General features: G+C 46.2%; 1 protein-coding gene and 1 long non-coding RNA gene across 2 annotated transcripts in view; one reads left to right on the forward strand and one right to left on the reverse strand.

Moving 5' to 3' along the window:
* NECAB2 (N-terminal EF-hand calcium binding protein 2) overlaps positions 1-21,947 on the forward strand; it is a 74,171-nt gene that overhangs the window by 33,172 nt on the left and 19,052 nt on the right. Inside the window, exon 3 of the mRNA XM_021535238.4 lies at positions 3,706-3,814. Within this exon, the coding sequence (XP_021390913.1) occupies positions 3,706-3,814 (109 nt within the window). The remainder of the gene's footprint in view (positions 1-3,705; positions 3,815-21,947) is intronic.
* On the reverse strand, positions 1,857-8,596 carry LOC146766430 (uncharacterized). Its single transcript, XR_014957908.1, has 3 exons — positions 8,458-8,596; positions 2,611-6,935; positions 1,857-2,269 (listed from the first exon to the last, which is right to left on the reverse strand). It is a non-coding gene; the product is annotated as an uncharacterized LOC146766430 (long non-coding RNA).

Genomic DNA, 21,947 nt, shown 5'->3' on the forward strand with positions numbered 1-21,947 from the left:
CAGTTTGATTTTTCCCTGGGCTGTGTTAGCGAGTGAGAACAGCTTGATTGTGTGAGTTAGAAGGTGTAGAAGCCACTTCTGGACTCCTCACATCTTCATGATAGCAAATGGAGATATAATAACATCCCAGTTGGGGCTTTCTGATGCTCTCTCTTATGTCCTTCTCTCTTCAGTTGGTTCTAACTTTGATAACTCTGTTGGCCTGGTAATTTGCTTTGGTCTTTGGGTGTGATTGAATTATTTTGAAAAGCTAGGGGAAAATGAAGATTGCACTCTCAGGGAGAAATGATGGCAGGATAGCTATGGCCTGATTATCTCTTTTCTCAGCCGATCAGTGCGAGGGAGGCAATTTCTAGTTAGTGGCACTTGTCCTGCCTGGCAGCTGGGTGTTAACTTCAAGTGCTGGCTTTAAAGGGGAGGGAGGCAGTCAGTGGAAATAGGTTGCCTGCCTTTAGTATGGTTGCCCAGATCAAAAAGTCACAAATTTTTGTGTAGATCTAGATCTCTAGATTTTAAGACCTTTATGATCTAGATCTCTTTGAGATCTCTAGATCTTAAAAATGATGGAAACTTTATTTGGTTTAGTAAGATATGGTAAAGAATCTCAAGTTTTCCCTTATGCTTCCTGTCAAAAGTAGCTCCCAAGGGCTGAAAGATCCCAGAGCAGCTCTACAAGGCAGAGTGTGGATGAAGCTGAACCAATTGAGGCTCTGCCTGTCCCTTTGGAGAATTTGTACCTCCTGAACCCAGCAGCTTTCTGCAAAAATCTGCTTTTTGGAAGTCTTATCCATTCTCTACTGAGTGTAGACACTTCTGCTGTCAGAAAAAGCTGGGACTGTCCTGATAAGGCTCCTGCTGGACCACAGTGTCCCATCAGCTCTTACTTATCACAGCAGCTGCCAGCCAGGGGACCTGGTGTTAGTACCATTGTGGTCAATCCTCCTCACCCAGGGTTTTTTTAACAGTTTAATCTGAACTCAAAAATCCAAGCCCCTCTCTTCTGCTTCCTCTTATCACCCTGAAGTTTCCTGAAGGCATCTTTGCCTGCTGGGCTCCAGAAACCCAGGCTCTCAGGCTGTTCCACAATTATAGATATGCAGCTCAAGGATTATCTCACTATTCAGAAAGGCTTTTGCTTTGTGTGTTTGCAGACAAGTATTCCAGTTTATATTAAATAACCATCAGCTTTAAGCTGACTTGTACTTGGTGCTGGTGGCTGGAGGGAGATGAAAGTCCTGAGCACTGCTTGCAAATAAAATTGGTACTTTTATTCAAATTCTGTGGGGTCAGAATGCTTTTATTCAAGCAGTCCTGTAGGGTCTCCAGACAATAAAAATTAAATAAAACTCACTGTCACCTCCTTCTTCATCTAGATCCTTACATCATTCTGTTTTTTCATTACTTCCAGCTGTTAAATGGCAAAAATAATTTAGTGCATGTTGGTTTGCAGTGATCTGACCTGTCATAGTAGCTGGTATCTGTCTACCTGTTCTCTCTGGAACACTCTGAAATAGGAGTCAGAGCAGTGTTTTGGCACAGATTTTAAGCAAGGATATTTCAGAGGTTGCAGCAAAAATGTATCCTGGAACACATTACTGAAAAAAAAAAAAAAGCATCAAAAAACCCAGAGTAAAACAAAGCAAAAAAGAGTAAAATGAAAGACAGAAGTTACAAGATATAAACTAGATAAAGGGTGTGGATTTTGTTTGCTTTAAACTTAGCAACACCTTTGTGTTTTTCAGAGTTAAGCAAACTATGAATTCAGATCAAAGTAGTCTCTTGAAAAAAATCCACTTCACTTTACAGTTTCTCTTTCCCAGTAAGTTGGTTTATGTGACTTTCCTGGGAATTTATTTCTGCTGCCCTGTGTGTGGAAGGACAGTGTGAAGGTGAACAAGCACTGATTTATGGTTTACAATAAAGTGTTCTATATATAAAGAATTGTTTAGCCCTTGTGGGATAGAAAAGCTGTCATCCTTTTGATCTTGGTGCTTGAAGATGTGCATTCATTGCCAGTCAGGATCAGAAGAAGCCAAACCTTGATCTTAGCTAGGATACTGCAAAAATAGGAGCACTGAGGGGGAAAAGCTTCTTATGCAGTTGTGCAACATGGAGAAGTGGAGATGGGTGGTGTGGCTGGGGCTCCTGCTTGGACACAGCCTTTTTATCTTCTCCAGGGACAGAGGGGCACCTCGGGTGAACCTCCAGCTGACCCTGCTGGGATGCTTCAAGCAAGAGGTTCTTGCTGAAGTACAGGTGCTTTGGTGTTCTGTAATAAGAAAGAGAGGGCAGATTTGGGACCCATTCCCTGAGCTGTGCATTGCCATTCTGCACCCTGCCTGCTGCAAAAAGGTCACCTTTTGGGGAAGGAATGGGGAAAACAATAAAGGCAGCTGGACCCTGTCTGTAGCCATTGTGGTGCTCTGGAAATGGTGCCCTCTTCACCCAGTGTTGCTGTAGACAGTTCTCCTGCTGTGTTCCTTTCATAATTGCCAATTAAATGGGCATCTTAGACTCAGTTTATCACTGTTCTAAATTTGTCTATGCCAGGCAAGGGAAACTGGGTTAGCATTTGGCAATGCAGGTATGTTTTAGGAGCAGCAGACTTACTTTGGGGAAGAAATATTGACGTGTATGTGGAGAGCTGGCTAATTTTTTCCTCTAGCATCATTTCCTGAAAAAGAAACAATAGGGTTTATTATTGATTTGATTAAATAATAAATGATACATTCTCCTACCACGAAGTAGGCAGAATTTGCAGTCTGTGACTCTTGTGTGGATATGAATGGAAAGATTTTAAATAATATGTGACCTGGGGTAGTTATTCCCCCCAGGCACTGCTACACACCAGAATGTGGTTTCAGCAACTTGAACAATAAATGATAAATTAAAGTTTCTTTTGTCTCTCTCCTGTTGCTTTATTGCTGAACTCCACAGGAGCTTTCTCACAGCCAGCTCTGTTCCTGTCCACAGGGCACAGAGAAAGGCTCCAGATTTATCAGTTAAATGTCAGCTTTTGTCACCTTATCAGTCAAACTTGTGAGAGTCCTTCTTCTAGCCCCTTGGATGAATTTGATAATTTCTTTTTCTTCTTGGCCATTTCAGGAGTCCATAGGAGCCTCAGTATTAAATGAGCACTGGGACCAATATATAAAATAACAGAAAAAGTCTATGGCCAGATTTCCATGCCAGTGAAATAGCTTTCATTTAATATTTCTGTCCAGAGCAGGGAAATGGACTGTGCTGGAGAGAATGCAGAGGTGACAAGAGATACTGCTGGGTCTGCTATAATTCCATCCCAGGGTCTTTTCCTGTCTAGTAAATGTCCCTTAATGAGCATCCTGTATCATTTGAACATAGGGTAGACAAAACACTCCATAATTTCTTAAATGTAGATCAGTTTTAGGATGAAGCTCAGTTTTTCCTCCTTTGGTTTGAGCCATGCTTTGGCTTAATAGTCTAATTAGTAGCCAATGGCCAGTGCATCCATACCCAGGAGCATCTTCAGCTGCTCCTGGGTCAGCCAGAGCTGCAGGATCCCACCCTGAGTGAGACCTGTGAGTTCTGCTTTGGCTGAGGGCCAGTTTTGCAGAAGCACTTGGAGATAATTTTGGTGTGAATCTTTAAATCTGTAAATAACTTGATTTTCAGCCTTGCCCCCTTCACTTTGCTGTTCCCTAATGGCAGCTGTGTTGCTGTTTGCAGATGATGGGAAGCTGTCCCTGGAGGAGTTCCAGGCCTTCTTTTCTGATGGGACACTCAACGAAGAGGAACTTGAGAAGCTGTTTCATACCATTGACTCAGACAACACTAAGTAAGTTCTGTGTGCTGACATCCTTCCATTGCACAGAGCCTTTGGATCATGGCAGGGGTGTGCAGCAGCAGTGCTCCACCTCTGCACAGGCTGCAGGAGTGCAACTTGCTTTGCAAAACCCTGTAAAATCTCCATTTCTGCTTGGTTTGTGTCTAATCCTGACAGCCATTATGATTTCTTTTGTCCTGGTGGTTTTTTCAGGCCATTTCCAGTAGTACAACCTGGCCTTTACAGCATCTGAAATGATGCTTAGTTTAATGTGGGCATTTAAATGCCTCTTTACCTTTTTCACTTTATCTAAAAGCTTTGCTGTGCTATAAAAGGCAGCAATGTGACCCTCTCTGAGCATAGACCTCTCCTGTCTCTTTGTGATGTCTCTGTATCCCCTGCACCTGGCCTATGCCTACTTCTCTTGCAATCCAAAAAATCCCCTGGAAAGCAGTGATTGTTCTAGCACTTAAAGAAACGAGCCCCTTTATTTTCAAGGTGAGGTTCTTCCCCAGCCCTGTAGCCACTGTTGTGGGTGCTTGGCCTCTGCTCTGGTCTCCACAGCCCCAGGTGCCCCTCTGGCCACACAAAGCCTGGCCAGGGCAGCAAGGGCTGGACCAGAAGCAGCCCTGCACTGGCAGCACTGTGGCTGCAAGAGCAGCAGGGAAAAATGATGGCAGAGGAGGGCCCTAGGTGTGCCTTTAGTTTGACACAGCATCAAAGTTGAGGATAAACATGGCACCTGAGTGCTCTCCCTGAGCATCCAACACCTGCAGGCTGTGCCAGGCTATCAAATTCAGTTGACAGACTCATTAGCAGCTGATGTTTCCTTCCCCCTCTCTGTTTTTGCTGTCTCTCCCTCAGTGCTCCCTCTGCCTGCCTTGGCCTCTGGTGGGGTCTGAGGTGTTTGTGAGAGCCTGGCAGTGTCTGGTGCCAGCAGCATTTGGGATCAGCACAAATCCATGGTTTTCTGGTAGGAGCTCCCTGCCAGCAGGTACCAGCAGCACCAGCACAAGGGGTACAACCTGCTGGTAGGTTTTCCCTTTCTGAGGGGAAACTGTCTTCAAAAGTCTGAGTGATTTTGTCTATTTGAAAATATAAATGAAAACCAACTTTGAGTCATGTTCCAGTGTGACTCTTATTCCTCTGGAGAGAAAACATCTGTCCAAAAAGCCAAAAAAAAGAGAAACCAATTTCAAACCAGAAGTCTTGAAGCAAGTGATTGAAATGTAATAATCTCGTTAATTATTGCTTCTGGCAGCAGGGAGATGGAGTTTTGCCCATGTGAGTGGTACATTTTTTGCCACCCATCCAAAAGATCCAGTGGAAAGCAGTGATTGTGCTGGAGGGCACTGGCACCAAAGCAGCAGCTGTAAAACTCATCAACACAGTACAGGGACTGCTGAAGAATTTCCAAGAGCAAAGTAAATGTGAGGGTTCTCAAAATCATGTCTTTTCAATGTGTGTACTTCCCAAAGTTTTCCAAGGCTGAAAATATCAAAGACCAGCTTGATATTTACCTTTCCCTGAACAAAAGAAAGTTTAGTGATCTTATTACTTAAACTCTCTGGGAAAGTTTAGTGATCTCATTACTTAAACTCTCTCCATCCTTTCTAAAGGCTCTTCTTCCACAGGCACTGAATAGACACTGCCTCATGCTTTGTGGGTCTATTTATGATGCTCCCAGAATAGACTCTGGGACTTGGGTGCTCACCTGCCTCTCTTCTGAAATAATTTATAGCATTGCCTGAGTTTAGGAGTGCCCACCTGGTCTTTGGAAGGATGCAGATGGTTCATGTGCAATCCAGGGCACATGGGGGTGAGTGTGGGGATGTTTCTTCTGGTCTTCTTGAAATGGGAAATTTGATTGCAGCCCATTTTTGCTTGGGGATTGTAAGGAATTTGCAGCTTCTCCAAGCCTTGGTAAGGGATGTCTTCTGAACTGGACAGAGAGAAAATGTGCCATTTGTAAATGCCACGCAGCAGTGCTGCTGGCAAGGAGTCTTGCTGAGCAGCTCCCAAGCGTGACAAGAGCTCCACAACCCAGCAGGGTTTGTCTCTAGCCAGGCTGCCTTGATGCAGTCATCAATACCTGTTAGGGATTGATACTTGCAGAGAGCAGTGGAGCATCTGCTCTTCTTGGCTGGAAGAAAAAGCAACGAGTTGGTCACGCTTCCAAGTGAAACCCTTGCATGAATTGGCAAGGTTTTTTATTTATTGATTTAGAAAGTATAGACATCTACAGCAAATCTATCAAGTTGGGGAAGGAAAATATTTCTTGATTTTAGTCTGCAAGAGCTGTCTTAGTCTTCAGAAAGCCTATTCAGAGCCAGGCTTCCTTCTGCAAAATTGTTTTTCACTATGAACTGGGTAGTTTGCTTGATGCAGTCTTGCAACCAGTGCAGTCCTTCAAGTCCAAGTCCTGAGTGCTCTCCACCTTGCTGTGCCTTTGGGCGCCCTCTCAGTGAGCTGGCAGCTCTGTGGGAGCCTGGGCTGGGGGATGCTGCCTCCAGGCACTGGGGCTGCAATCTTGGTGCTGCTGCCCCCGAGTAAGAGGAGTGGAGCTTTCCTTTTTTTTATTTTACAGGGGAACATAGGAACAATATTAACTTGATCTTTCTCAAAGGTTATTTGAATTACAGTTTTTTGCCATTTGCTAGAAGTTAATTTACTTTTAAGTTTTTTGAAACTCTGATTTATCTCCCTATATTTTTTAATATTGGCCATTGTGTTTATTTAGTGCACAAAGCAAAGTTTGCTATTGGGATTACATTAGCAAGAGTAGAAAATGAAGAAAATTATGTTCCTGCTGATTATTAATAATTGCTGCTACCAGCCAATTACAAAATGTTGATTCAATTTCCTGGAGTATTTTTAGAACCAGAGAGCTGCCTTACTGGAGTAGATAAAATGAATGTCTATACCAGTTTCTTGACTGGGATTAGCTGGGGAGACAGTGGAAAAGAGAACAGCTGGGCAGAGGAGTGGGAGGATGAGGTGGGTTGTGGATGAAGGAGTAGCTGAGCTGCTCGGGGAGTCAGTCCTGAGGTGCTGTGGCTGGAGAAGTCTGTGCTTCTGTCCCAGAGCCCAGAGAGATCCACTGACAGCAGGGTGCACTCAGCAGGATGCTGAACTGAAAGGGGAGATTCCAAATTAATTTAATAAATATTGGTTCTTTTGGGTTATTTAATAACCCAAAAGAACCAATATTTTGGGTTATTATTCCAAAATAACCCAGCAGCATTAATGAGCTTTTCCCATTCGTCTTGTCTGCCTGGGAAGTGTCTCTAGGGCATTAAAGGTGTGGGGTGCTGGGGATGGCCTTCAAACACCCACCCCAGGTTTTATTGCCAGCTGTGTCCATGCAAGAGCTGTGCTGCAAGTCCCATCATCACCCAATCATTCATCAGGCAGCAGGAACATGCAGAAGGTGTCATTTGTTTCTCTTGGTGTTTTTTGGCAGAATTACATTCATGAAGCTGCTGTTACTTAAAACAGCAAAAAAGTAGCATTTTTCTCTCTGTTGCTCACACTCTCTGCCCCCCTTCTCTCCTCCCAGCTACAGCTGGGGGACAAGAACAAGACATTGCTGGGTAGTTTTTCACCACTGGTTTTAGCTGTTATTTCAGGGAGTTTCAGCAGTGCTCTTTGGGGAGCTGCCTGAAGATTACTGGAGAGATAATGATATGTTACAATTAGTACCAAAGCTATTGGAACAGCACAAATAATGTGCAATATATGTGCATGTGATGTATGGACACACATAACTAAATATATACTTTTTGTTTAGTGGTAGAAATGGGCTTTAGAAAACGTTGGATTAATGGTTACCTGGGAAATTCAGTAATATTTGCAGAGTGGTCCACACACTTTCTTACTTTTTCTAACAAGATATATCAATTTTAAAAGGAAAAAGTCTTTGCAGATGTAAAGTCAAACAAGTTTTAGGGTCACAAATGAACAGCTGAAACCCTTTAAAGGTATTACTGTGTTACTGGACAAAGTTTGCTTTGTCTGGTTTACAGCTCCCATCTCCTGCCAGCTCCCTGGGCTGGCACTAACTCCCACTCTGCATCCCCTTGGAAGGAAGAAGCACCTCTCAGCTCTTGGGAAAGCGCTGAGATGTCAGACATGGCTGTTGACCAAACAAGTGTAGTCCTTGCAGGGGATTTTAAAAATTCCTTTTCCATCTCATTCATTTTTCATAGCTGGAGAGGACAATCCTATGGGGAGAGATCTGCTCACTGGAGCAGGACTGCTCAGATGAGCTGTACAGGTCCATTCACAAGGAGACAAGGACATGGCATTAGCATTCTGTGCTCTGCCATTTGTTATCTCTTCGCTAGGCTTACAGCTATTCTTTTAATGGCTTTGTTCTGCCCCTCTCCCCAGTCTAAGTGAGCTCTTCTCTCCAGTGGCAAACACTAGAAAAGGCTGGAGTGTGCATGTAGGATAATTAACAGCAGCTTCTCAGAAGCCTTTGCAGCTTCCCCAGACTGTCACCATTGCCAGAGTTTTGTGACAAATGGGGAGCTGAAGCCTCCTGAGCTCTCCAGCCTGTGCTGCCCTGGCAGTGCCACCTCCCATCCTTGGTGGGGCAGGGTGTGCCCCCGAGGGGCAATTGCAGGGGATGGAGGGGAAAACTGACCACCCACCTTTGGGATGCTGAACAACATCCTTCTTGAGAGCAGGAATCCACCTTCCTCCTCTGACCCCTCAGGTGCTCAGGGAGCACGGGGAGCTGTATCATAAATCACAGCGATCTGGGGTCACTTCAGGGTGCAGAGGTGCAGGGGATGGTCAGGGTAGGTACCAGCCTTTCAGTTCCAGAGCTGGGGACACAGGTGCAGGCCCACCTCAGAAGCAGGTAATGATCCTGATGAGCTTCTCTGCCTGCACTAATTAGTCCCACAGTGGAGCAGAGCCTGTCAGGCCTGAGAGCACTGTGCTGACACAGCTGTGCTGCTTCCAGCTCTGCAGTCAGCTCCAGCACTTTGAGAAACCCACAGTGCCAGTGAGGACAAGGTGGAGCTTTGGACTGCCCCTGCTTTTACTGACATCATCAGTTGTGGGGCCAGAAGCTCTAAAAATGGGTCTTATACTTTCCACAGGTTGATTTTGTTCTCTGTTACTTTGAATGCATCAATACCCAAAGGTGAAGATGAGTTTCTCCATACCCCCTTTCCAGCACAGTCCTGCTCCAGACCTGGACACCTTCAGTACCTTCTGGATAGCAGCCTGCTGTCCTTCTGCTCCAGTCCTTATTTTCCTCTGATGGAAAAGGTGTGCTGTTACTGCTTTGTTTGGCTGCTAAGTCCCTCCAGGCACTACTGTGAGGTGCTTTCCCTTCCCACTACCCGCCCCAGGTCTGGTGTCCTTTGCTGTGAGATGTCTCCATCTGAGAGAATCCCCTGTGTGTAGGGAGATTTCAGGAGCAGTGCTCTGCTGTCTGTGCTTTTCTCTGGGTTTCTGCAGTCCAGTTCTCTCAAGCTTGAACAGAAAGTGCTTCTACTTCTTGAGCAAGAACAATGATGATTGTGATTGAGTATTTTTTCCTGGATTTTTTTTCTCCCCCTCCCTAATCTTGCTATTTGCATTGCAAACCTGATTCAGTGGAATGCTCTGTTTGTCTGAAGCCTGCACTACAGAGATGGCTGTACCCATTGAAACCAGCTTCATTTCTGAATATGGAATGTTCTCAATTAACTCCCTGGGAAATAAACTACGGATGGTTTAATCAGCCAAGATTTTGATTAACTGATTCAAGAGATAGTTCTTGTCTCTTCTGAAAGGGACAAAATGATTGCACAAAAATTACATGTCTTGCTCTAATTTCTGGCTCTCAAGAGCATGGGCACTTGGTGGATTTTTTTTATGTGGAAGATGTTTTTGAGTTCTAGCTTATTCTTCTCTAAACATGTCATTTAAACTATACTGTGCTCTATTTTTCATTTAAGTGAAGAAATACTTGGAGCCAAGGCTGGTGCTCAGCATCTGCATGCTGACAGAGACACAGAACGTCTCAGGCTCACCAAAGAAAAGGGGCTGTAAAAACAAATCACCCAGTGGGAAGGTCACTGCAAGAAACACAAAGCTGAAAAACTGCACAGAATCTTGTTTGAACTAACGTATGAGAACATTTTTCTATTTCTAATCCTATTTCCCAGGTGTTTTCCCAGGCAGGCTCTCTGCCAGGTCCCTGGGGAGAGGCTGTCTTGTACAGAGGCAGATTGGCTCTGGGAGCAGCAGGCTGCTGTTTACTGCAGAGAGAGAGGATTGGGGAGGTTTATCTGTGCAAATGGAGTGAAGAACTATCACATCAGAGACCTTTCTAGCTGGGAAAGGGGCTCAGCACCTTATTTTTTGGATTGTGCAGGGCAATTCTGCATCACTGCTTTTCCATTCTAGGGAATGGAAAGATACCAAGATCTTGCATTAAAACCATAAAAGTGACCAAGATATTTAATTCTAACCAGCTTCTTGTGTTACAGTCACATTTGAGGCATTCAAGGAGATTGTAGACTTTGCTTGCAGCTCCAGTTGTGCAAATTTATCGGGGTTTATTCTGGGCAAATGTGCTTCGGGCACCAGCATCAAGCAGCAAACATGTGCAGCTGCTCTTTGGTGGGCAGAGCAAGCTGTCTGCCTCAGGACTGGATTTGGGAGGAGGTTTTTTAGATAATTTTTCAATGGCAGAAGAAAAGCATTCATGAGAAACAAAGATATTGGGAAAAACACAGCAACAGGGTCCAGGAATTTCTTGCTTTACTATTCTTTTAGTTGTTCCCTGCTAGTTGTGTGCTACATATCCAAACCTGCACGTTTGCTGCTCTAATTTCTTCCTCTCCTACATACAACTTTGGTAATAAACAAGATACCTGCAAAATCTAAAAGGAGGAGAAGGCTGATTTAATTTTACCTCCTGCTCTCAATAGCTTATTTCCTTCTGGCAATTAGCAACCCATTCAGCTGGGCTCTGAACAATCCCTCTCCCTTTTGCAGTTCAATATTACAGAGATTACAAATAGAAATTGGATTAGCCCAGGCTTCCATATCAAGTGGTAATAGGCAAAATGTTAAATATTCAGTCATCGAAAAAGGCCATTTCTGACTGTTTCATACTGTTGACAGTTTGTGCATAAAAACATAAGAGAGCCTCTCCTCCCTGCAAGAAGAGTATTCATTTGTTTTAGCGGTCTGCTTTCAAAACTGAGCTAAAATAAATAATGAGAACTTAAAAACATGGCCCTTTCCTTTTGCTGTAAAGGAGAGGGCCAACAAGTGGAGGGAAGTGTGTGAAAAAACAGCTGACGGGTAGGTTTGCTTCAAGTCAGAGTTACTTGTGCCATTATCGTGCCCCGATGAAGGTGAAAAATCACAGCACCCCTTGGCTTGGCTGCCCGGGGCGGGGCCGGACAGCAGCACAGCGGGCGAGGGAGGTCAGCCAGGCTGAGGAAATGGCTCTTTTTGGGCAACTCAGACTCCTGCGGGAACCTCTCTGCGAGCCGGGCAGCGATTTCCAGTCCGTGCTATGAGCTCCTACACCCTCTCCGCCTCTGTGACCGGGACATCACTGCCCGTCTCCGTCTGCCCCGCTGCCGGGGCTCCCTGCGGCGGCGTTCGGGGGCCCGAGCCCCCGGCCCTGCCCGGCGGGCCCGCGGGGCCGCTGCTGGGGATTCCTGCTGGGGATCGCTCCGGTGATCCCTGCTGGGGATTCCTGCTGGGGATCGCTCCGGTGATCGCTCCCGGTTATCACTGCTGGGGATTCCTGCTGGGGATCGCTCCGGTGATCCCTGCTGGGGATTCCTGCTGGGGATCGCTCCGGTGATCGCTCCCGGTTATCACTGCTGGGGATTCCTGCTGGGGATCGCTCCGGTGATCGCTCCCGGTTATCACTGCTGGGGATTCCTGCTGGGGATCGCTCCGGTGATCCCTGCTGGGGATTCCTGCTGGGGATCGCTCCGGTGATCGCTACAGTGAACCCTCCCGGTGATCGCTCCGGTGATCGCTCCGGTGATCGTTGCTGGGGATTCCTGCTGGGGATCGCTCCGGTGATCGCTCCGGTGATCACTGCTGGGGATCGCTCCCGGTGATCGCTACTGGGGATCCTTGCTGGGGATCGCTCCGGTGATCGCTCCCGGTTATCACTGCTGGCAATCGCTCCCCGTGATCGCTCCCAATGATCGCTGCTGGGGATCGCTCCGATGATCGCTCCCGGTGATCGCTACTGGGGATCCCTGCTGGGGATCGCTCCGGTGATCGCTCCCAATGATCGCTGCTGGGGATCGCTCCGATGATCGCTCCCGGTGACCGCTCCCGGTTATCACTGCTGGAGACCGCTCCCGGTGCTCCCTCCCGGTGCTCCCTCCCGGTGCTCCCTCCCGGTGACCGCTCCCGGTGACCGCTCCCGGTGTGCGGGGTGCAGCCGCCCTGCCCGAACGCTGGCCGAGCTTGTGCCGTGTTTCAGGGGCCAGGCTGCAAAAGGCGCTCCCTGGGCGCTGAGCAGGGCTCGGAGCCCTTCCGGACAACTTTCTCCTTTGGTTTTTAAAGCGCTTTACTGAGCGCTCCGCAACGCCCCGCGCCAGGCTGGAACCGTTCTTTTCCTTCCTGTTACTTATTTTATATTTTTCTGCAAATAGGGAATCCATATCGCACAAAACCAAAATAGTTGCAGCAGCTATCCCTGTGAAAGAGTTTACATTCACAGCAGTCCAAGTGCACCGCAAACAGCTGGCATTTAAAAAGTCTGTCTCGAGGCTGAGCACTTCGAACAAGGCTGACAGCAAAATTGATGTGCCGTGAACTGCTGTATTTACTGCTCCTGAAATGCATATGGGAGACGCACCTGGTTTACTGGCAGGCTGTGCCGCTGGATGCGGGCTCAAGACACTGCATGGGACCAGGGTATCAGAATTAAATACTCGGGGTATCAGAATTAAATACTCAGCTATCTCAATGCAACGTGATGATGATATCACAGAAAATCTATGTGCTATGTTTCCAAAGTTGAGCTGGTGGGATCTGAGAGCAAGGAAGTTGCCTGTGCTGCCTCTCTGCTGACCATGACATGTCCAGCCCATCCTTCCAAGGACTTCAGTCCCAGTTTTGCCTGGTACTGCCAGATGATTAATATAATCAATACTTTAATCATCAATTTAATACATTTAGAAGTGCAGCTAAGTTACTGTAGGCTGTAATTAAACCTGCCTTCTCTTTTCCTTGATGCATTTGTGGGCAGAGTGATATTTTTCAAGAAAAAGTCATCCATTTAAAAAAAAGAAAAATATGAGGGTTGTGATGTAATTTATTAGGAATTTGGCACATGCAGAGACTTCAAAATGTTTCATACTGTACTAAATGTCTATTTTACTTAAGGTGGTGACTATGCTTAGAAACTGTTGGATCAAGCCTAGTAAATTAGTGTGCTGCATTGATATATTTCTCAGGATATTAACTGTGCTGTTAGTAGGAGATTTTTTGTGTTGTCATCTTGTTCAGAGTTTTTGTGAGCTTTTCAAGAGATTCTTCTTTTGTGCGTGAGTGGTTAGAGGTTCTGTTCAACTAGGACAATAAACCATGAAATGGTTTTACAAGCTACAAGGAATTATCCAAGAGGACATTGCCTTAATCACCCAAAATTTTCTTCCTTGTGCAGAAACAGCTCCACCAGGCTCCGACTGGATGTGGAAGTGGGAAAACCCCTCCCCTTGCCCACAGTGGAGTTGCAGAAGGCTGTGCTGCCCCAGCCATAGGCAGTGAGGTGCAGGGTTTTGTGAAGGGGCTGCTCTGCCTTGGGCTCCTCCTGCACTCCCCAGAGTCTGAGCATTTGGGTTCATGATCAGCTCTTTGTGGAAAACTGCCACAGGAATTTATTTTGGATGTTATTTTCTAGAAGCCATAGGGCAGGAAGGGCAGAGCCTCAGGGATGCTGAGCCTGGCTCACTGCAGCACCCGAAACTCCAGCTCTGGGCCCTGAGGCAGAGCAGGAGGGTGTGGCACCGGCTGGCAGCCTGCAGTGCCATACTGCAGCTGTGATGGATGAACTAACAAATGTCTGGTACTCACAGGTGCCACTTTATTGCTCCTGCCTTTTTTTAAAGTGAAATTTATTTCTTTTTTAACTAGTGAGAGCTTTGAGCATGTTTTTCAACAGCATCTAGACCATTGTTTCTTTTTTATCCATATTCAGTCACTTTTCTTGCTGCCCTTGGTAATTAGAGCTGGGTGTTTTGTTCTGTCAAACACTTCACCACATAGAAAATGTTGTTTTGGCTGTCTTGAAACCACTGATGAAAGAAAGCATCTGGTCTGTGTCGGGGATGGTTTGAAGCTTGGGACTTTCCAAGGATGGTCTAGAGGCAACTGGGCTCTTCACTGTGCTATTTCTGACACCTACCTGTGGCTGTACAGAGGAAATTGTGTTCTGTAGAAGCTTGGCTCAGCTATGACCAGTGTTTCACAAGTGCCTGTGGCTGCAGAATGCATCAGTATGCCAAGGGAGTGAGGAGCTGAACCAGCCTTGAAATACAGCAGCAGTCTTTGAAAATGAGGAAGTAGCAAACAAGGTGTTATGTTGTGGTGGTCTCCATCTTTATGGTAAATATCGAGTCCCTGAAAGGAAATTAAATGAGTTGTGCTGCAAAAAGCAGTGTTTAGTCCTCCCCCTGACAAAGTGTCTATGCTGGTTCTATCAGCTGCACAAGCAAAGCAGGGGTGCTCCTGTTAGCACAGCACAGCCAAAGCAAGCCCTGGTGTGTGTAAGGACCTGGTGCTCCTGCCCCTCACCCCGGGCACTGCCCCCACCTCCTGTGGGCAGGGGCAGGGACATGGTCTGTGTTCCATGGGGACCAGCAGGGTCACCCTGGGAGCCTCTGAAAGTCTTTGCAGGAGAGTTTCCCCATTCTTCAAGGCCACGAAAACCCACACGAAAACCCTCCCCTTGAAGAGTGTAAAACTGTGGTGGAGGTGGGGGCTCTGCCAGGAGAGGTGGGGATGAATCCAAAGGAAGAGCAGCACCTGAAATTTCACAGGATGTTCTGCATTGGAAGGGATCCTCAAGGATTACTGAGTCCAACTCCTTTGTGAATGGTCCCTATGGGGATCAAACTCACACACTTGGTGTTCCCAGCACCATGCTCAGACCAGCTAATGGGGATACAGTGGGCAGAGGACCCTTCCTGTGCATCCATAGCTGCCCTTGAATGGTCTGGGACTTTAGGGATTCTATTTAGCAAGTTTAATAGCCTCCTCATGCCATTTTTATAATGTTTATTACTGCTACAAGATGAATGCAACTGTATTGCAGATCACTGGCTGGAGAAGAGACATCTCCCATCACACCCCTAATTACTGCTCAAGTGGAGTACTATGGCAACTGCCTTTCTGCAGGGCATCTGCACTCCAGTATCATAGGCTTTTTGGAGCAAGTCCAGGCATTTTTGGATGTGTGCCACCCATCTGGGGGTGCTCAGCCTCATGACATATCAGTTAGGAGTCAGTGTTCAGTGGAAACCACACTTTTTTTCCCTCTGTCCTTTTCTTTTGAAATCAGATTTGGAATAGGATTTGTAACACAGGCACCTTCCTGTGGGTGCATGAAAGCTGCTCTGGGCTAAGCTGAGGCTCTGGCAGGGTGGGAAGGATGCCAGTGGGCAGCTCTGCCTGTAAAGCCTGCAGGCTGGGCTTGGCAGTGGCTGTAGGGTGCTGAGGCACTGTGCTGGGGGTGTGACTGTCCCCAGGAGAGCCACCAGACACACTCAGGGATCTGCCATGGGGCTTCCACATCAAGGAGCAGGAGAAGGTAGTAAAGATCTTCTGCTGATCTTCCCCATCATAACAGTAGGTGACATAAAAGATCATCTTTGGTGATGCTGAAACCACAGTGGTGGCTCTCTGAGATGCTTTTTGTCTGGCTTGGGCAGGGGGAGCCCAGCCTGCAGGGAACTGAGACCTCCTGGTTTCTCTCTGTGCTTCTATAGGCAGAGCAAGTCCACCATGGACCTCCTGTGTGACTGCAGCAGCTTCACAGGGTCTTGTGCAGGGAGGGAGCAGCCTTGAAGCAGGATGAATAAAAGAGTGTATTGTATCCTGAGCCTACCAAATTTACTGTGCTTGTTTGTAGAGAAGGTCCATTCAGTTTACCTTGAAAAATCAGTGTTTTCCAGATTCCTGGGTGTTCATGAGGACTCTGCTGCCCTGGTGCTCCAGAGGGAAGCACACACAGCAGAGCTCACAGCTGTGGGCACCAGCATTTCCTGTGAACGTGGGCGTGTGGTTTGGAAACTGGATCTGGGCAACATCTGAGAACTCAGATGGCTCAAAAAGGCAAGGAGCTGCAGGGAAAACCATGTGAAAATATTACTATTCAAGTAATGCAGGTGTGCAGTGCAGCCCCAGTGCTGCTCACCTTCCGTCCTGCTGAGCAGAGAGCCTCACCTGTCCTGTGGTGTGGGAAGAAGCAAAACTGCCCCTGTCTTGGCCATCATCTGCCTAAATCCCAAGGAAGGATGTGCAGGGGGCAGGAAGAAGCCAAACCCCAGGTTAGGTGAGCAGAACATCCCTGGGGGGCACTAGACTTCAGCCTTCCAACTGGTGAGTGAAAATCCTGTTGATAGCAAGAGCAAGTAGGAGGAAAGAGACCATCTCTCAAATGACACAGAATGTGTTACAAACCCCAATCCTGCACCACAGGTGGTGAGACTGTAATACAAAATCAGTATGTGAAAGCTTCATACAAAATCCTCCCTTTGCTTCTCTCTATTTCTGGGCAATTCTTTGTCCTGATTTTTTTTTTTTTTTTTTTTCTCCTTTATCCTGTATGTTACCAGGGCTTTTGAGAAAAACATGTTTTGTTGCTGGGCTTTCAGAGGCCCTTACTGTGCTCACCAGGTGCTCAGTGATGGAGCACATGCCAAGGGAAGGATAAAGTTATTAGTTTTGCTTAGGAGAAGGCAGCAATTTCTCCCCTTCAGGAGCTCCCATGGGATCTGTTCCCCATAGGTGTTTTAATCTAAATCATTGTGCTTCAGTGCTGGACGTGTCCCAGTTAGGTGATGATCCATATGCACTCTGCAAAACTTTTCCTCTTTCATATAATTCAGATTTTGGGAGAAACCTCTGTCTGGGGGAATGATGCAGCCTGTGTCAGCTCGTTCCTTATGGCTCTCCATATACAGAAAGTGGGGTACTTTCTGCCCCACTGGGAAAAGCAAATACCTGCTGGGTTATTTCAGGCTCATTGTTCACTCTCTTTATTGTTGTACTGAATAGGGAGCAGGGCAATTGTGCCTGCACAAGTCTGTGCACATTAGAATTATTCCTGTGAAGCACACCACAAATGTATGTCATGCAAGAAACATTTGGCAGCAGATAAAGACCATCCCTTAAAGTAAAGCCAGCTGGGCACCAGAATCTTAATTGCCAGCTTGCCACAGCTAAAGAAGTAAAGCCCAAAACTGATATATGCTCTGAATCCTCTCTCTGTGTCATTTGAAGCTGCAGGTGGTTGGATGTCCTTCTGGTGGTGGACAGCCTTGGCATATGGTTTCTGCTGTTTCTTTGCATGTGGCACACCAGATTTTGGAGGTCCTTTTATAAGTAATACCACAAGAGCGGTTTAGGTTTTTTTCCTTAAGCAATCAGGTGGGTAAAGGGGAGGTATTTGGATAGGTCTTGGGAAGGATTTACCAGAATTCACCAGAAGATAGAATGATGGGCTTGGAAAGTTGTTTAATTCTTTAGAATTATTCAGCTCCTGACTGGCAGCCAGTATTTGGTATTTCTCTTGTTCTGCCTGGAATAATTTCTCTCACTCTGGGGTTTGTGTAAAACATGTTTCATTGAGCTCAGAAACTCAGCTCAGAAACTAATGATCAGAAGTGACCATCTGTGACCCCTTAGTAGGCATCTGGATGCATATTTGCCACTTCTGAGGTGTTGAGATAACACAGCGCTGTTGCTGATGGGACTGGAAGCCTTATCATCAGATATAATAATACATTCCAGCTGCACTTGTTGTTTTTTAGTCTTTCCTAAATGAAAATGAGTTCTGCAGGTGGTTACTGCTAGAGGATAATTTGTTTCCGTGCTCGTTTGAAGCCTTATAGCAAACCCAAAGCTGTGAATAAAAGATGGAAATAAAAGTAGAACGTGATTTCAGGAAAAAAAACCCTTCCATTTTCTGTGCTGGTGAAGTGACTAAGCCATGTGGCTGCTGATGCAAACCTTTCATCTGCCCAAGGAAAAGGGTTATTATCTTCAGCTGAAGCTGATGGGGCACTGAGCAGCATTTGAGCAGCACATCCAGGCAGATATTTACATGAGAAACGTGAAGATGAAACTTTGATGTATTTGCAACTTCTGAATTCCCATTATGTTTTTGACTGTACTGCCCATTGGGGGTGCCTGGGACCTTTCCTTTGGCTGAGCTGAAACCCAGGAAGGAAATCTCATGTTCCTCTCCTCCACATAATCTTTTTAATTCTGAGATAGCTTTTCCTCTCCTCTCTTCAGCTGAAATCTGTAAAAATATGTTAAGGACAGGAAGTCAGAGGCCATCAGCCTTGCCTTAGGGAGGCAGGGAGATGCTGGGAAAGAGAGGGAGAGAGGCTGGATTGCAGACTCCTGGCTGAGTTTGTTGGAAGGAGCCTCTGCAGGTCAGCAGCAGCACTGGACCAGGACATCCCTGACTCTGCCATGCTGATGCCTCCTGGGATGTTCTCTGGATGCTCCTTCCTGTGCTGTGCTCCACTGGGCTTGCTTATTAAGAGCTAATACAAATAATCATCACAGGGAATTTCCAGAAGGAGTATTTTTTTTTTTTTTCCTGGTGGAAAACATAAATTTGCTTTAAGAAAGTGTTAGGTTGATCTGGACCAGTGAGCTGGAGGTTCTGACCCAAGACCTGGAGGTTGCATGGTGCCATCACCTAGCCAGAGGTCTGGCTGCTGGGAGGCTCAGCCTGGTGCCATAAGCCCTGGGCTGCTGGACACCCTGGTGCAGCAGGTCTTCTGTCTGATGGTGCCTTCTTCCTGGGATAAAGTCTCAAGGATGGCAGCATGGTTCAAGAAAGGCATTTACAGAAATAAGAAAAGCTTATATATGGATGGAAAAGCAGCAGAGTCAGTGCAGGACAGCTCTGATAAAGCCTGTCCATGGACAATCCCCAGTCAGGGACATGGAAGAGAGATGTGACTTCCCAAGGATCCTCATTAGCTCAGATGCTCATCAAATCACAATTTAATGCTGGGTGGGGCTTTGTGGGGAGAAATGTTTTTCTTTCTGGAGTATGCAGGAGACACAGCCATTACTCTGGGCAGCCTCTTGCTTGCACAAGTCATGCATCAGTAATTACTCTCTGGACAAATTCACTTAATTAAGCCCACTGAAGGGATGCTCTCACAGCATGGTCATTGCTCTTTAAACTCCTCCATTGCTCTTTAAACTCCCACACACACAGGAGGAGTATCATGATTAGAGGTCTTTTCTTTTTCTTTGAAACAGTTGGATGTGAACCAGGACAGAAAACTATTTCCCTGTTGCCACTATGTTTATCTGGTCAAATGATCCCAGTGTCTTTAACTGAGGGGGAGTGGTGAGCAATAAACTGTCCTTTTTTCGTGGCCAAAGTAGTTCATGGCTTGGGCTCTGCCTTTGCAGAAGGTAATCTGGGTTGACATCTCACATCTCGTCTTTGCCTCCTACTTCTGTTGAAGCAATTAGGTCCCAAATGGCAAATGGAGAATCTCCAAAGTATATCTTAGCCTTGGAAAGTCACCTCAAAGGGTGCACACCCCAGCAAGACTGGGGATACAGGGTTGTGCTGCAGCCTCATTAGTTGGAAAACAGAGAAAAGGCCTAGATTTTCAAAAATACTTGGCTTTTCTTGATTTTTTTTCTCCTTTGAAAGAAAGACTTTGTTTTGGAACAAGATCAGACATATGTGGCCTCTACTATGCATAAAAAATTGTACGACACAGAAATCTTTAATTATCCCTTCATTTCTACTTAAACTTCATTATATTCTGCTTAGTTAGTTGGGTTATGGCTTCAATAAGATCTTGAATTAGTCATATTATTAATGTAATAAAAATTGAAAGCTAATTCACAGCCAAGTGTTCCGGTACTTGAAAGACTTTTAAAATTATTTTCCTGAAAACATGAGAACAACTTGTCACGATTTTTCTTTTTAGCTTATTGTTGTATACAGGAATGTTAAATGTCTGGCATCTGAAAAAAACCTGGCAACTAATGCTCACGTAAATGTTTTTCTTCTGAAGGGGTTTGTGATACGTGATTGCTCCAAAAACTGAAGCTGAAGGGGAGCTCTGGGATGAAGGGTTAGGGATGACAAGGGGCTCGTCAGGAGCTGCCACCTCCCATTTCACCAGGCTGAGCCCCAGAGCCTTAATATCTGCACAATAAAAATCCCTACTGCCATCACCCAGGTGGGGCTTAGTTACTAAAGTATTAAAGCATCAGATCAGCAGGTAAATTGTTTTGTAGCTGGGTATATTGCACGTGGCTTTTGCTGTGCAGCCCAAGCCAGAAACCCCCTCCCTGTAAGAGTGGTGGGGGCACGGCTCTGTGTCAGCAATGTTCCCAGCAGGCAGACTCCTGGGGGATGGAAAAAGCCTGCTCAAGTACCCACTGATTTCTCCTTACAGTTTTTCATCTAAACATTATCATATTTTTTTATTAAGTCAGCTTGTGACTTCAGTAATTTCTTTCATTAGGCTTATTCTGAAGGCAAGATAGCTTAAAATTAAAAGCAACTTCTCAGCTGCTTTAACATTCAAGCACAATTAAGTTAAATCATACAATGGCAAGATGTGAGGAGATAAAAGACCAATTTTGGCAGCAACAGATCAATTATTACAACGCAGAATCGGAATACAGTAACAGATTTTTTTTCAATAACGTGCCCTAGCTGCAAACCCATAACCACGGCAGTAGGTGTTTATAAACAATAGCTATCTTCTGAAAAATATTATTGAAACACTTCATGGGTGATGCTGTTGTCAAAACTACTCTTACGCACGTGTCTGCAAGCAACTTCTGACTTCCCAGGCTGTGTGCTTTGGTGAAGAACCAGCCAGGGTCCTGGGGCTGGCACAGGTGCTGGAAATGCATCTGCTGGGGGCTCACCTGAACTCCTCTGCTGCTGCACTGCTGCTCCAGGCTGGGAACCACTTGCTGCAAAGTGCTGAGCAGTGCCAGAGCTCCAGGGATCAGCAGTGGCTCTGCTGCACAGCGCTTTCTATCTGTGCCTTCAGTGGATCTGGCCAGGAGAACATCTTGTCAGGGAAGCTGAGCCCACAGCACCCCCAGGGGCTTTTGTAGGATTCAGGGAAGTAATTCCAGGGTTTAAGGAAGATAAGTCTCCAAGAGAACGAAGATAAGGTAGTGCAAAAGCTCATTTTGCAGAGGGGCAGCTGCAGCTTGTGCCAGCTCTCGCTGCCACCCCTGCAGGGGTGTCCTGCTCCTCCAGGGGCCGAGACAAGAGGTGGCTTCTCCTCCCCATGGCAGGCAGCACTTACCCAAAGGGACTGTGCTTCAGCATCACGTTCTGTTTCAGCAGGACACAGGGGTGGCTCAGGCAGCACTTCATGAGCCCGAGGCATTTGTGCTTGCCTTGGTCTGGGTGTCAAGGCAGGGCTGCAGGAGGATGCTGTCAGGGAAAGCCCTAATCCCCTTATGCTGGCAGGTTAGCCAGAGCAGGGATGAGTTTAGGTAAAGAAATAACTTTCCAGGACATAAATGGATGGATAAAATATAATTCTATTAAGGGATTGTTCCAGTCCTTGAATGGCACTAATGATTGTGTGGGAATAGGAGGCACAAAGAGATTAGCAGCAATCTTTATTTCCCAAGCAGGTTGTTTGTTGAGATGTTGCTATGTAAACTAAATGTTCATGTGTTAAGAAGTAATTGTGCCATTTTGTCTGGAGGCAATCCCGGGCAAGAGCTGCTTCATAAGGGCAGAATTAAGAGAATTGGTCCATTGAGAAAAGTATATTTTGCAAATTTTTATTCAGAGTAAATGGGAACAAACACATTCTTGTGCCATATCGAGTGTCTCACTGGGGCGTTGCCAGGCTGGATGTTTGTAAGGAAGTCAGAGGAGCTGCTGTGCCAAGTGTGCTGT

The sequence above is a fragment of the Lonchura striata genome, chromosome 11 (assembly GCF_050655825.1).
Source record: "Lonchura striata isolate lonStrDom1 chromosome 11, ASM5065582v1, whole genome shotgun sequence".
Classification (NCBI taxonomy): domain Eukaryota; kingdom Metazoa; phylum Chordata; class Aves; order Passeriformes; family Estrildidae; genus Lonchura; species Lonchura striata.